The 14,337-nt window shown below is 39.3% G+C and overlaps 1 protein-coding gene across 2 annotated transcripts in view; it reads right to left on the bottom strand.

Moving 5' to 3' along the window:
* LOC125456278 (ERI1 exoribonuclease 3-like) overlaps positions 1-14,337 on the bottom strand; it is a 415,443-nt gene that overhangs the window by 361,869 nt on the left and 39,237 nt on the right. For both annotated transcript variants that reach the window (XR_009446099.1, XM_048539283.1), the window contains exons 3-5: positions 14,081-14,197; positions 8,366-8,425; positions 5,390-5,481 (exon numbers count right to left, since the gene is read on the bottom strand). Coding sequence is in view for 1 of the 2 variants with exons in the window: in XM_048539283.1 (XP_048395240.1) it covers positions 5,390-5,481; positions 8,366-8,425; positions 14,081-14,197 (269 nt within the window). In the remaining variant the exon portion in view is untranslated. The remainder of the gene's footprint in view (positions 1-5,389; positions 5,482-8,365; positions 8,426-14,080; positions 14,198-14,337) is intronic.

Genomic DNA, 14,337 nt, shown 5'->3' on the forward strand with positions numbered 1-14,337 from the left:
TGCCAACTTTGAAAGGCCACCATGTATTTGTTTCCAATAACATTTGTTTCCAATGTGGCCATTTGGTTATGTGAGGCGCACAGGGCAGGTGACACACGCTGATGTTGACATCTCAGAGTTTGTCTCCAGCTCCTGGGCAGAATTCAAATGACAAGCAATCTGTCTATGTGCCTACACAAGGCAGCACATCAATACAGCAGTACTGAAAGCCTCTGGTTCTGGCTGAAGTACCAACACACTAATAGGCATGGCATGGCATGGCAAAGCAGCAATGTTATGAGAATGCAGGCAGGTATTAAGTTACAAGTGCCAACAGAGCAAGAGAGCAGGCTGAGATGCAGCTTGGTCTGATCCTTGAGCTGGGGCCTTGTCTCTGTGCATGAAGTGTCCTTGCAGCGGCATTTCAACACTAGTCCCCAGTGCACTTGCAAATCAAGTCTGCTTCCTGAGCATCCAGCACATGTATTCAGCAGTGCTATTATGGTCCTGAGGGGTTGGCAAATGCCAAAGTCTGTGGGTGAGGTGTGTGTGGGGCTAGTGCCTGTGGATCATGCCTTGAGATGCTGTTTGACAGCACTGAGACTTCTTGTAACCAGCGGTGAGATGAAGTCTTCATGATGACTCTTGATTTCCATTTCGAGACTTTTTGATGAATAACATGCTAGGCATATTTGATAACAGAGAAAGCTGAATACTAATGAGGCGAGTCGCAGCATTAACAAGGTGTTTAATAAGCTATAAACCTCTTTAATTAACTCACTATTGCCTAGTCAGAAATTCACCTTGCCTCTCTGCCAAAGCATAAAAGATGTAGTGAGATATTCTCAACATCAAGATAAGTCTCACAGAACTTTCCATCCAATTCTGCCACAAATCTCATAGCCCAGGTCAATTAGACCCCTACAAGAGTCCGTCCAAAATATAAATTGTGCTCATTTTTCTACTCAAATTTAGTACGGTGGTAAAAATTTATTTCACACAGAATGTTCAGTACAGAGTTAGACCATTTAGCCCAACTGGTACATATGTACTGCATAAGCCTCTTCCCAAGCTAAATCATTTAATTCTACCACCAGATCTATCTTCTATATCCTTTTCCCCGCATGAACTTAACTGGTTTTCCTCTAACTGCATCCATCTTATTTACTCACGTGGCAGCAATTTTTTGCATCATTACCACTTGGAGTAAAAGAAAATTTTCCTGAATTTCCTATTAGATTTCTAAGTGCAATAACCTCAATGTTTATGGTCCCGTTTTGAAACTCAGCCACCAGTGAAAATATCTTCTCTGTCAACTTTATCTGACCCATTCATTATTTGAAATCCCTAAAAAATTGACGACTTTGACAGAGAAATGCCAACCGGAATGCAAACGTGCAAATGAATTAGAAACAAACTGTGAGTCAGTTTTTATAGCAGGATATTAGGGGCTCAATTCATGCAGACAAAGTAACAGGTAAGGTTTTAACTGACAAGCAGCTAATTCTCTGCTCTGCAGTAGGAGACCTAAATGAATTAGAGAGAATCAGACTTCTTTTCCGTGCCACCTCCGTATGTCTGTCTTATTTTGCCAGTCCAAAGATGTAGTGGCTTCGGTGACTTGACCATGCTAAATTGCCCATAGTGTCTAGGGATGTGTAGGTTAAGTGGATTAGCCATGAGAAATGCAGGGTTACAGGGATAGGGTATGGGATGGGTTGGGGTTGGACACTCTTCAGAGGGTTAGTGTCGACTTGACAGGTCAAATAGCCTGCTTCCACACTGTAGGGATTCTATGATTCTACTCTATGATTCTCTATGGGCATTCTATTGCAGCTTTCCAGCTTTTGGTCACAACATTGACCATTTCACAGTTCCTGTGCTAGGCCCGAAACGTCAGCTTTCTCACTCCTGTGATGCTGCTTAGCCTGCTGTGTTCATCCAGCTCCACACCTTGTTATCTCAAAAATATTTTTCTGGTTTTGCAGCACCTGACCAACCAATTGAACGGGGTTCAGCCATATCCCTAGAAATTGTAATTAGTGTTCTACGGATGTCACAAAATATTGAGTTCCATCCAGAGAAGCACTGCCTGAAACAAGCAGATGTTCCACTGGCTAAGGAAAGTCCGTTTTAAAATAACTGCAGCTGCTGATGCTTTATTGTTATGAGGATGTTAAGAGTAATAACCGAGATTGCTACCACCCAGTAATATTAATTTGAGCAAAGTAAATTAGGCCCCAAAAGTGATTAATGCTATGATTTTTACACTAAGTTCTATATCTACAGTATTACTAAATCAACACCAAAATGCAGCATGCTGCTGATCATTAATTTCCTATGACACCTTTGTATTTGCTGATATTCATTGTACCAAGCTGATGAGCGAGTATGTAGGCTTCAGTACAACAGCTGAATCCGGCACATAACCTGGATTTAAATGTGCGCTGTGGTGTCAAAACTAACCTTGGATTTTTAGATTTCCTCGCGCCAGTTGGCGCTACACCAGTGGGTGGACGCAGTACGTTTATCAAGTTATACAGTGGCTGCTAATATTCACAGAAACTCAAAGCCTCCACACTTGTGTAGGCATGCATGTAATTTGTGACAGAGTATGCACATGATTTATGATGCAGCTTGTTTGCTTGTATAAATTCAATGCTTATGTGCAGCAAATATAGTATGACAGCTGCAAAAACATTTCATAACAATGTTTCTCATTCATGCTTGTGAAGTGTATCCGGTACAGATTCAAAAAAAGGATATTAAAATCACAGAATCCCTACGATGCAGACAGAGGCCATTCGGCCCATTGGCTCTGCATCGATCTTCCAAAACAGCATCCCAGCAGTCCTATCCACTACTCCATTAATAATCATGATACCCAGGCTGCTGTACCCAATTCCCAGAATAAGTTGGTAAAATTTAAAATCAATTACCAAAATCTGGAATAGCAAGCTAGTCTCAGTAATACTGATGAGGACAACTTTCAACGATTGTCATAAAAAGCAATCTGGTCTACTAATGTCCTTTGGGGAAGAAAATCTGGTATCCTTAATTCATCTGGTCAACATATTATTCCATATCCACAATACGTAGGGCAGCACAGTGGCTCAGTGGTTAGCACTGCTGCCTCAAAAGCGTCAGGAACCCAGATTTGATTCCAGCCTCAGGCAACTGTCTGTGTGGAGTTTGCACATTCTCCCCGTGTGTGCACGGGTTTCCTCCGGGTGTGCTGGTTTCCTCCCACAGCCCAAAGATATGCAGGGTAGATGGAATGGCCATGCTAAATTGCCCATATTGTTTGGGCAATAAGGATGTTTAGGTTAGGTGGGTTAGACATGGGAACAGCAGGGGTAGGGGAATGAGTCTGGGTGGGATGCTCTTCAGAGGGGCGGTGTGGTCATGTAGGACTGAATGGCCTGTTTCCACACAGTAGGGATTCTGTGATTCTATGATGTTGTTGACACCAATCTGCACTCTGAAATTGCCTTGCAAACTGTTCAGTTCAAAGACAGTTAAGGGCAGGTGACAAATGGTGGCATCAGCAGCAATGCCCACAGTCAACAAAACAAAATACACTTGCAAGAGATTTGCAAATGGTTTTCCTATGCATCCTTGTTCACTGATGCCCTTGTTCTTCCAAGCAGTTGAGACCATACTTCTATTGAATTTAGACTGTAGTCCAGTTTTTGTTTAAGATAATGATCTTTTGTTTCTCCTATAAGGTAGAGATATTGACTCTGTTTCTACCTGTCTGCGAAAAATGCCAGTCCAGTCTCATAATCCTAACCACTACCTACTCCTTCACAGTTGAAACCCTCACTCAGAAGGTATTCATTTCAATGGTTAAATTTTTCAATCAAATCTTTTAATCAAACTCCCACCCTCAAGATAAAGATAATGAAAATCCTGAGGACTAGAGACAGGCAAATGTAATTCCTCTCTTCAAGAAAGGAAGCAGGGAGATCCCCGACAATTACAGACCAGTAAGTCTCATGTCTGTCGTCTGCAAGGTGTTAGAAAGGATTCTAAGGGATAGGATTTATGACCATCTGGAAGAGCATGGCTTGATTAAATGCAGTCAACACGGCTTTGAGAGAGGCAGGTCATGCCTCACAAACCTTATCGAATTCTTTGAGGATGTGACTAGAAAAGTTGATAAGGGTCGAGCTGTGGATGTAGTATATATGGACTTCAGCAAGGCATTTGATAAGGTTCCCCATGGTAGGCTCATTCAGAAGGTCACGAGGAATGGGATACAGGGGAACTTAGCTGTCTGTTTGGCTGGCCAACAGAAGATAGCGAGTGGTAGTAGAAGGAAAATATTCTGCCTGGAAGTCAGTGGTGAGTGGTGTTCCACAGTGCTCTGTCCTTGGGCCTCTACTGTTTGTAATTTTTATCAATGACTTGGATGAGGAGATTGAAGCATGGGTCAGCAAGTTTGTAGACGATACGAAGGTTGGAGGTGTCGTTGACAGCGTAGAGGGCTGTTGTAGGCTGCAGCGGGACATTGATAGGATGCAGAGATGGGCTGAGATGTGGCAGATGGAGTTCAACCTGGATAAATGCGAGGTGATGCATTTTGGAAGGTCGAATTTGAAAGCTGAGTACAGGATTAAGGATAGGATTCTTGGCAGCGTGGAGGAACAGAGGGATCTTGGTGTGCAGATACATAGATCTCTTAAAATGGCCACGCAAGTGGACAGGGTTGTTAAGAAAGCATATGGTGTTTTGGCTTTCATTAGCAGGGGGATTGAGTTTAAGAGTCGTGAGATCTTGTTGCAGCTCTATAAAACTTTGGTTAGACTGCACTTGAAATACTGCGTCCAGTTCTGGTCGCCCTATTATGGGAAAGAAGTGGATGCTTTGGAGAGGGTTCAGAGGAGGTTTACCAGGATGCTGCCTGGACTGGAGGGCTTATCTTATAAAGAGAGGTTGACTGAGCTCGGACTCTTTTCATTGGAGAAAAGGAGGAGGAGAGGGGACCTAATTGAGGCATAGATAGAGTTGATAGCCAGAGACTATTTCCCAGGGCAGAAATGGCTAACACAAGGGGTCATAGTTTTAAGCTGGTTGGAGGAAAGTATAGAGGGGATGTCAGAGGCGGGTTCTTTACACAGAGAGTTGTGAGAGCATGGAATGTGTTGCCAGTAGCAGTTGTGGAAGCAAGGTCATTGGGGACATTTAAGAGACTGCTGGACATGCATATGGTCACAGAAATTTGAGGGTGCATACATGAGGATCAATGGTCGGCACAACATCGTGGGCTGAAGGGCCTGTTCTGTGCTGTACTGTTCTATGTTCTATATACCACAGATAATAAAAAATACTAATCAGTCATTTTCAATGTGAGAAATAAACAAAGCATTTTCTTAACAATCTAGTTGTACAAATTGTAATTCCTTACATTGTTTTTAAATCCCAATCTCCACAGGTTACAAAGATGGAATTGACTTTAGGATCCAGCAAACCTTCTTTTCTCATCCAGTCATCAACCATCTGCAAAAAGCAAAAAAGACAGGTGAATATATAAAACTAAAGTACATTTAATTCCAATGCAAATATGTGTTTACTACATTTCATTCAGCATGCTGTTCCAAAAAGTGTTTTCTGTGCTTGTATCAACAGCTTTTACATACAACATAAAACGTATAGCACAAATCAGTCATTTGATTCAAATAGCTACAAGTCTCCGTGACTTGAATTACCTCTCCCTACTTTGTCATTCATTTTGCTTCTTTCTATTGTCCCTAATATACGCATTCATTCTCTCCTGAAATAAGTCAACGATATCTTTTTCGACTACTTTGCAATACAGTAAATTCCACCGTTCACACTATTCTCTGCAAAACGTACAATGATGTTAGGATGATCATGATTGCTGAAGACGGATTGAGAAAGATAATGAGGGCACTAGACACAGTGCTCATAGTCAGAGGATTTACAACTTTGAATGCACAGTTGAGAGAAGGGTGAAAACCTGTTTGCAAACTGGGAAAGTCAGGCACAGATTTGTAAGGGAAAAAAACAGACAAGAACTTTAGAGAGGAAAATGAAATTAGAGTTGGGGCAGCAGTTCACAACAAAACAGAGGGGATCATAGTATGTTTATCTGTGTCGTGACAATGGTGAGTTTGAAAACAAGCGATGTAGTAATGGAGATGTGGAGGCGTCAGTGTTGCTCTCGGGTGGACAAAATCAGAAGACACCAGGTTATAGTCCAACATGTTTATCTGAAATCACAAGTTTTTGGCGCACTGCTTCTTCATCAGGCAAAGTGGAGGGGACCACTTAGGAAGGACTGGTATTGTTTGAGTTCTAATATTATAATTGAGGAAATTGAACCGTTTTCAAAGCTAACAAGAAAAATTGTCAGAACTTTCATAGAACGTGATCAAGGGAGCTTTAAATGGATAATACCAATTCAGAGAGGACATGAGGGGAGTCAGATAGAAACTAAAGAAAAAGTCAGATCCTAGTCTGGGGCCTGAGAAAACCTCGGTGATTCTGTTGGCTTGGAGGGCAAAGGGGAGGTACGATGGAGGCAGCTTAACAGATGGCTTCAATTTCACTCATAATAAAGTCCATGAACACCTTGTACATGTTGCTGCAAGTAATGATGGCAGAGGCATGGTAGAAATGCTTCGCGAGGCAATTGGCAATGATAACCAAAGGATTGTTGAGAGAGATAATGGAAACTGCAGATGTTGGAGAATCCAAGATAACAAAGTGTGAAGCTGGATAAACACAGCAGGCCAAGCAGCATCTCAGGAGCACAAAAGCTGACGTTTCGGGCCTAGTTGGCTCGCCAAGCTGGTTTCTTGTTTCGCAGACATTTCGTTACCATATTGGGTAACATCCTCAGTGCAGCCTTCAATGAAGCGTTGGCGTGTTTTCCTGCCTGGTTTTTAAACTCTGGGGTCCGTTGAGATGGATTGCCTCACTTCTGATTTTTCCTTCATAGTGGAATGGTTGAGTTCAGTGTGTTTACTAACAGACCAACATATCAATGAAGAAACACAACAAACTATGAGACAGACAATAATCCTGACACTAACCAGAAGGAGCGAACTCAACATACAGGAAAGACAGGCCCTGAACAGATCAAAGAAGGACAAGAACATCACAATACTGCCTGCAGACAAAGGGTGCATGACAATGATACTGAATAAAAGGAACTACATCTCCAAAGAACAAGCACTGCTCGCCGACGAGTTCAAACTGGCCCGGCACTGCAACTAGACAACAAAATCCTCTACACACTTCAAAGACTTAAACAAACAGGACAGATCAACAAAACAGACTTAAGAATGAAACCTGAAGGATCCAACACACCCCGATTCTACGGCCTCCCATAAGCCTGTCACCCACCTCAGACCCTTAGTCTCCCTATTAGGCATTCCATCGCACAGATTAGCCAGCTGAAAATGTTACCAAGCATGGTAACGAAACGTCAGCGAAAGAAGAAACCAGCTCGGTGAGCCAATTGATCTCAACTCAAGTTACGAATCTACTCCAAAACCTTAGAAACCAAGGATTGCTGTTACACTGCAAGGCTGAAGGAGTGTGCACTTATTTCACAAGAAATCAAACATACCACTGTTTGATATGATCGAACCAAGTACGGCAATGCATTGTTACACTGGCTACATGCCAGATACACTCAAGTCTGTGTCTTTTGCAGCTGAGAGGCAAAGATGGGTGCTGTAGAATGGGTCTCACCTATCCCACTGAAGAAACAGAAAACAGCTCATATTGTTAGAACGGGGGTAAAATTGATGTAAATTTGCCATGGCATTGATCAGCTTATATCACATCCAGCACGATATTCGGGAGTCAGTTTCCAAGTGTTTCCACCAAGGCATAACTTGCGGAAGTCAAGAATAACCTCTTGATAATTATCGGTTGTCAACAGGTTTGTGTTGTAGCACAATACAACAGAGATCACAGAAACTGCTAATGCTGGAATCTGAGATAACAAAGTGTGGAGCTGGATGAGCACAGTAGAACACAGTAATTCAGCAGTGTGCTCTAGTGCACTAAGGTTTTGCAACACAGCTTACCATCAGTTCCATTTTTTAAAACAATTTAAGAAACAAATGACAAACTGAAAACTTACAAGTCAATATGTGACTTGATTTACAAATTTGTCAAAACTCAAGGGCCGGTCTGGAAATTTTAAGACATCTCAAGTAAATGCATAATTCTATGAAAATAAGCAGTATTAGCAAAGTGACATGAAAATATAACAAGTCCAATACAGTGCCCTGTACATTAATTTTCATAAAAGCTCCCTTTGAAATGTTTAAATTATAGATGGTCTGTTGGGGTCAAAAGAGACAGTTTAAATCCAAGTCAAATGCCTAGACACGACTTAATTTACCTGAAGGGCTTGCTGTAATGTTGGTTTTCCATCCACCATTGACTGAACAATCCCTGTGAGCTAAATAAGAAATCAAGTTATAAACAGGTTAAGACAAAATTACATTGTGGATGAATGGGAGAATGTTAAGCATTAGTAACATTCCAAAACGCTATAAATTTGACAAAAGATAATATTAAAACTTTATAAAGGCTACTTTTGTCCTGGTTTATCATGAAGCATGTTCAAATCAAAGCTAGTATGATGATATAGAGCAGAAAGTTTAATTCACAGGGTAGACTTCATTTTATTGTTAGAAGTTAAGAGTTTTGCCTTAGTTAATCTCCAGTGTCACATCTGTAAGTGGTCTGAAGTGGTCCTAAAACCAGGAATATACATGAGCCAGTTAAATCTACTTATGTATCACCATCTGAAGTTGTAGCAATGGGAACAATGTGATCTAAACTAAAAAAGTTGATCTTTTATACATGTTTGTAGTCAAATCTGCTGGATATAGATGGAAAAACAGTAGTGAAACAAGGCCAGATATGAAACATTAAACTGTTAGGTAGCAAGTGAACATACAAAGTAACAAGTTTATTCTAAGTACTGTATATTCAATTGGCCACAGCGATAGAGAAAATTACTGACACCACATTGTTCCTATAAGCAAATACATCTCACGAGACATAGTTTCTTCTCCAAATTTAGTTATTTGACACTGTGTCCCTTTGATCTTTTCTCTCTTTATCCTCTTGAACAGAATACTTTCTCCGTCTTATTTCAATGATCAGCCAGGTTTGTCAATACTGCCAAAATGTATCAAAGTTAAAGGAAGTTTGCAGATCTATTGCTAACCTTAAGTCAAAAGAAACAAATAGAGGCCTGAGTTCATAGGGAGGAAAGTGTGAAGCATTGGTCCAGACAAATTGTTGGGGCAATAGTGTAGCATTCAAATTGCCCACCATTATTAGCACATTTAAAAAAAACAATTTGTGTCAAAGAAGAGGTACCACTTTAGTTGTGAACTATCATAAATTACTGGACTACTGCACTGCTCAACAATTAACCTCAAAAAAACAAAAATGTATGTCAACTTGCCAATAAATGTCAAGAAATTGTTGAATTTATGATTTAAACACAAAGAAATCTTGTTTCTGCTAATATTTCTTGTCATAAGGACTCTGATGATAATTTGATTTATGATTCTGACATTCTACTTAATCTTGGAGACCCGGAAAACAACTATGGTCCCTCACTCCTGCAGTTAAATTTTATCCTTCTTAACTCTGCCTTTTGGCTTGCCCTTCATTTTTACTTCGGTATCTAAGTTGACATGAGACACCATTCTTTCTTCACTTAGTTCCATTCTCTAGTCTTCAATTGTATCGGTTAGGGAACCCAATGTTCATGAGCTTCCAAGTAACCACAAAAACATACAAGCTGAAAGGTCAAGAAGAGAAAACCAATTCCTGTCACTCACCAAAAGATATGCCACAATAGCAATGCCTGACCATACATTTTTAGCTAGTTTTCAGCCATTACAACAATTAGGTCTATACTTTAATTGTTTTTATCAAATCATATTTCTTTTAATTTCAAAATTAACAACAGTTGGAAAAAATCTAAATCCCCTGAAGCTAGGCGAGCTCACCAAGAGAAGTGGCCTGCAATGAGAGAAAGAAAGCAAGGGAAGTGTGTAAAAAGAATGCATATTTTTAAAAATTTCACTAGTCTTTCACAGTTAGATTTTAATCTATTCCAAGCACCAGGATACTTAGGTGAAAGCCATAACCTGCTATTGTAGCTGGGTTTTGGTTACTTGAAAAAAAATCTTTGAAATAAGACAAACAAAATAAAGCGGAAAAGTAAAGCAAAATAAACTCCAGGTGGAACAATTTATTCTTCTTTGGTAACAAAAAAAAACTCAATAATATATCTCCTTAAAGCAAACAGTAAACTGGTCAAGAGGATAATTTAATCCAATGATCCACTTGCCCTACAGGGGTAATAGCCACTAACCAAGAGAAGTCATTGCCAGAAACAGAGTTTGCTACTCACCATTCTGATCTTAAGGAAAGGAATATTATGCACTAGTTAGAAGTAACTTGACTGATATTGTTACATTGCTGCAAGAATAACCACTGCCTGGTTTTCAACACTCATTTTGTTTGGCCTAAAGGTTCAGTGAAATAATTCAGAAATATTAAGAGGGGATTTGAATACAATCCTTCGAACCTCAGGAGCAGGGTTCAAATGCAGACAAGTGTTAAGGATACCAGTTTCCCCTCTCTGCTCTTGGTTAACCATTTTAAATCTTGGTTGGTACACTATCAACCATTTATTTGTGGGCATAGGTCAATATCAGAAAACAGTCACAATAGATCACTAGATAACAAAGTGTGGAGCTGGATGAACACAGCAGGCCAAGCAGCATCTTAGGAGCACAAAAGTAAGACGTTGCTTGGCCTACTGTGTTCATCCAGCTCCACACTTTGTTATCTCGGATTCTCCAGCATCTGCAGTTCCCATTATCTCTGACATAGTAGACCACTAATTTGAGATAACTCTTAAGGTGCCCACGAAGCTGGCTATGCTACAACATGGACGTTTACCATTATGGTAATGTGTTCAATTTTAAGGAAAGAATACATTTGTTGGTCAACTAACAAGAATACAGTGATTTAGTAATCACAGTTCTTGCTTATGCCACTGTTCTGTATACGATTGGATGACAATTTTTTTTAAATAAACTGTTCACAGTCAAGTTAGTACACATCTCTTGAGCAGGTGGGACTCTTTCTGGTTGAGAAGTAGAGACACTACCACTGTGTCACAAGAGGCCCCATATAACTGGATGATATATTTGCCTAAATGCCATCTGCACTTCAAAAACTGAGAAAGAGAGAAAACAAGATTCTACTCACACAATATGCATAAATATTGTAACTTGACCATAAAAACTACAAAGTGCATGCCAGGGTACAATAAATAGCACAACTAGAAGCTTCATCTACACGTATCTAATTTATCATCTTAGTCTCGGAAGCCAATTAAAGAATGATCACTTAATATGTATTGCTTTAGAGAGAATGCTGACATGCTAATAGCTTACTGTATTTTTTAATGCAAGCTCACATAGTTAACAGCACTGTGGCATCTCAACACAGGTGAAATAACATAGTCTTTGCGAAGTATGCACTGAATGGTTATAGCAGTTAAGAAAGCATTCATGTTCTTTCTTTCCAGTAGGGCCGCATAACAAAATTGCTCAAACAAATACTTTTATTATTTCTTTTCTCACAACATACATTTCTCAGATAATTTTAATTAGTCAAAAAAAATCAGAAGTTTATTTTCTCAGAAATTAAAATTTATCTTAGAAAACATATGCCATATATCTCTTAACATTTAATATTAATTAACTCAATAAATCACTATAGTACAGTAGGAGTGCTTCATTTCAGGATCATTCAATGTTGTCAAAATTTGTCCACATTTAGATAGCTTCTTTTTTAAAAGCACACTCAGACAGACTTGAGGAAGTAGGCATTAAAAATATCATCAAGCAAGAGAGAATAATTTAAAAGAATATAATTTGAAAAATGACACAGGGATTGCTTTGTCTCAACCTATCAGCCTAACAATGATACTGTAATTTGATTGATGGATGTACAGATATATCCAGTGTTGCGAATGCTCTTCAGAATGGGGTGTAAGGTCAGTCAGGCAGTAAAGTGGACTTCTATCAAAGCGTGTAGGTTCCTCAATGTGAAGTGTAAATGCAGTTAAATTCTGCCAGAATTTTGCCTCACGAACAGTGCTGAAATTCATCATTTTGAAGCCAATTAGGAATGTCATCAAGTACGATAATCATTTTACTGAGAAAAATAACAGAATATATAATACATAAGAATACAATTAAATTTACTTTTGTGGGAAATATAATCCCTTTCCAAATAAACATTTGTTTTTAGCATTTTTAGTACTCATAATTATTGCAACACAGCAAAGAACTTTTAGAAATCAGGATAGATTGCTGTATCACATGTTGAGATACTTGCAGTGGCTTGCTCATCAAAAAAAACTATTATCCAGGCACCAATTTCACTTTTGCAACTTAAATATAAATTTGGCGTGGTCACCTTAAAATCTACTGAAACAGGTTCTCCCATTCCCAATACAACATGCAACTCAAGGCAGGCTTTGTATCCGCTGGGCTTCCCGTTTAATTTCTCGAAATCAATTTGAGACCAGAGAAAGTGTGCAATGTGTCTCTGTTTTATAAAGACAGTGCTCTTTGACATTTGTCACCTCTTGCAGACAGACCTGCAACGTGAGCGTGAGCTGAGGGGGCCACTGCTACTACTTGTGGCTGTGAACTTCTTCATGCAGATTAGATCAGGTGACATTTTTATCACTTCCACATTTGTCACCACAGTGATAGATAAGAGAAGTGATTGATGCAATTTATGCAATGAGAAGGGAATACACTGTGTTGGCTCAGACTGAAGAACAGATAGAACATGCATGTAATTGCACATCACTAACAGCCTCGTTCATGCTGTAGGGCGCTATTGACTCCAAACACATCGGTTGCCACCTGGAATTAAATCTATTCCTGGAGGTTTTATCATATGACTTGTATGACTCTCCTTCAGAACTCAGTTCTGAAGAAGTCATAACAGACTTGAAACATTAACTCGGTTTCTCTCTTGACAGATGTTGCCAGGACAGAGTTTCTCTAGGGTTCTCTGCGTTTGACTTTGTTTTTCTGGTGAAGTTCCCATATTAACAAATTGGAGAATATTAACCAAATCCACAAATGCGCAATATTTTATGTTGTTTCAACATTAAATAAACCAGAATGAAGCCCCTCCTCATCCAGATTGCACCCATTGGAGGAAACCTTACCTCAAAGCTTACATATAAGTTTCTAACCAGTTATAGTAAAATAAGCGCTAAGTTTAGGATTCTGAAGAAGTTGTACTGGACTTGAAATATTAACTCCGTCTCTCTCTTCAAAGATGCTGCCAGGCCTGCTGAGATTCTCCAGCACTTACCTGTTTGTACTTCTAACTACCTATAGGTGTAAGATATTCAATGCGGGACACATACATCCCAATTTAAAAATAGATGTTAGGTGAAAGAACGTGATAAATCTTGAAGATTGCAGGATTGCGCATCTCTAGTGAACCTCTTTGGAGGTCCCTGTATCAATTCTGCTACATAATTATTTATCAACTAAATGACAGCCTCCAGAGGGATGATGTTCAATTGATTCACACAAATTAACTGCTCAAACAGTTAAAGCAAAAGCCTGCAAGGTGAGCTAAACTTATTTTATTCCAAAACCAAGGGACACTGCAGCAATTAACACATCATGACCAAAGATCACTAAACCAACATCCAAGATTGTTTAGATTATCTTAGCAAACACCCGAAGATACACGGTACACTCAAGCAGTTTCTCTGGAGTAAGTTTGCATTTTGAACATTTCACTTAAAGTAATATGTGAAATATTGAACTCCTCCACCTTAAATTAAATTGTACATCAATATGTTAGGCATTAAATACTGTATTCAATAATGGTCACATTAGCAATGTTCAACAAAAAAATACACTATAAAGAATTTAAATAAAACATATTTTCAGATGATATTCTTGCACTTATGCAAGTAGATTGTGCGCAAGGTAAAACTATATGGATCCTGATTATTTTGTGAAACTCTTACCTCTGTACAAAAAGGTGTCAGTTCTGAATGAATGACTGGTTGAACGTATGTATGAAACACAGCTTCAATTTCCAGTGTCCTTCCATGTAATTTCAGGATTGGGAATTCTATAATTTCCTGGGGTGGGCAGGGAGGGGGGGAATTTAGGGATAGAAGAAAAATGAGAAAGTAAACAAAAAACAGTTAATATTTGATTATTACAAACTTTGAAAAGAATGAAATCCTACTTTGAAAATGTCTATTCCTAGTTAGATTTA

The sequence above is a fragment of the Stegostoma tigrinum genome, chromosome 8, assembly GCF_030684315.1.
Source record: "Stegostoma tigrinum isolate sSteTig4 chromosome 8, sSteTig4.hap1, whole genome shotgun sequence".
Taxonomy (NCBI): domain Eukaryota; kingdom Metazoa; phylum Chordata; class Chondrichthyes; order Orectolobiformes; family Stegostomatidae; genus Stegostoma; species Stegostoma tigrinum.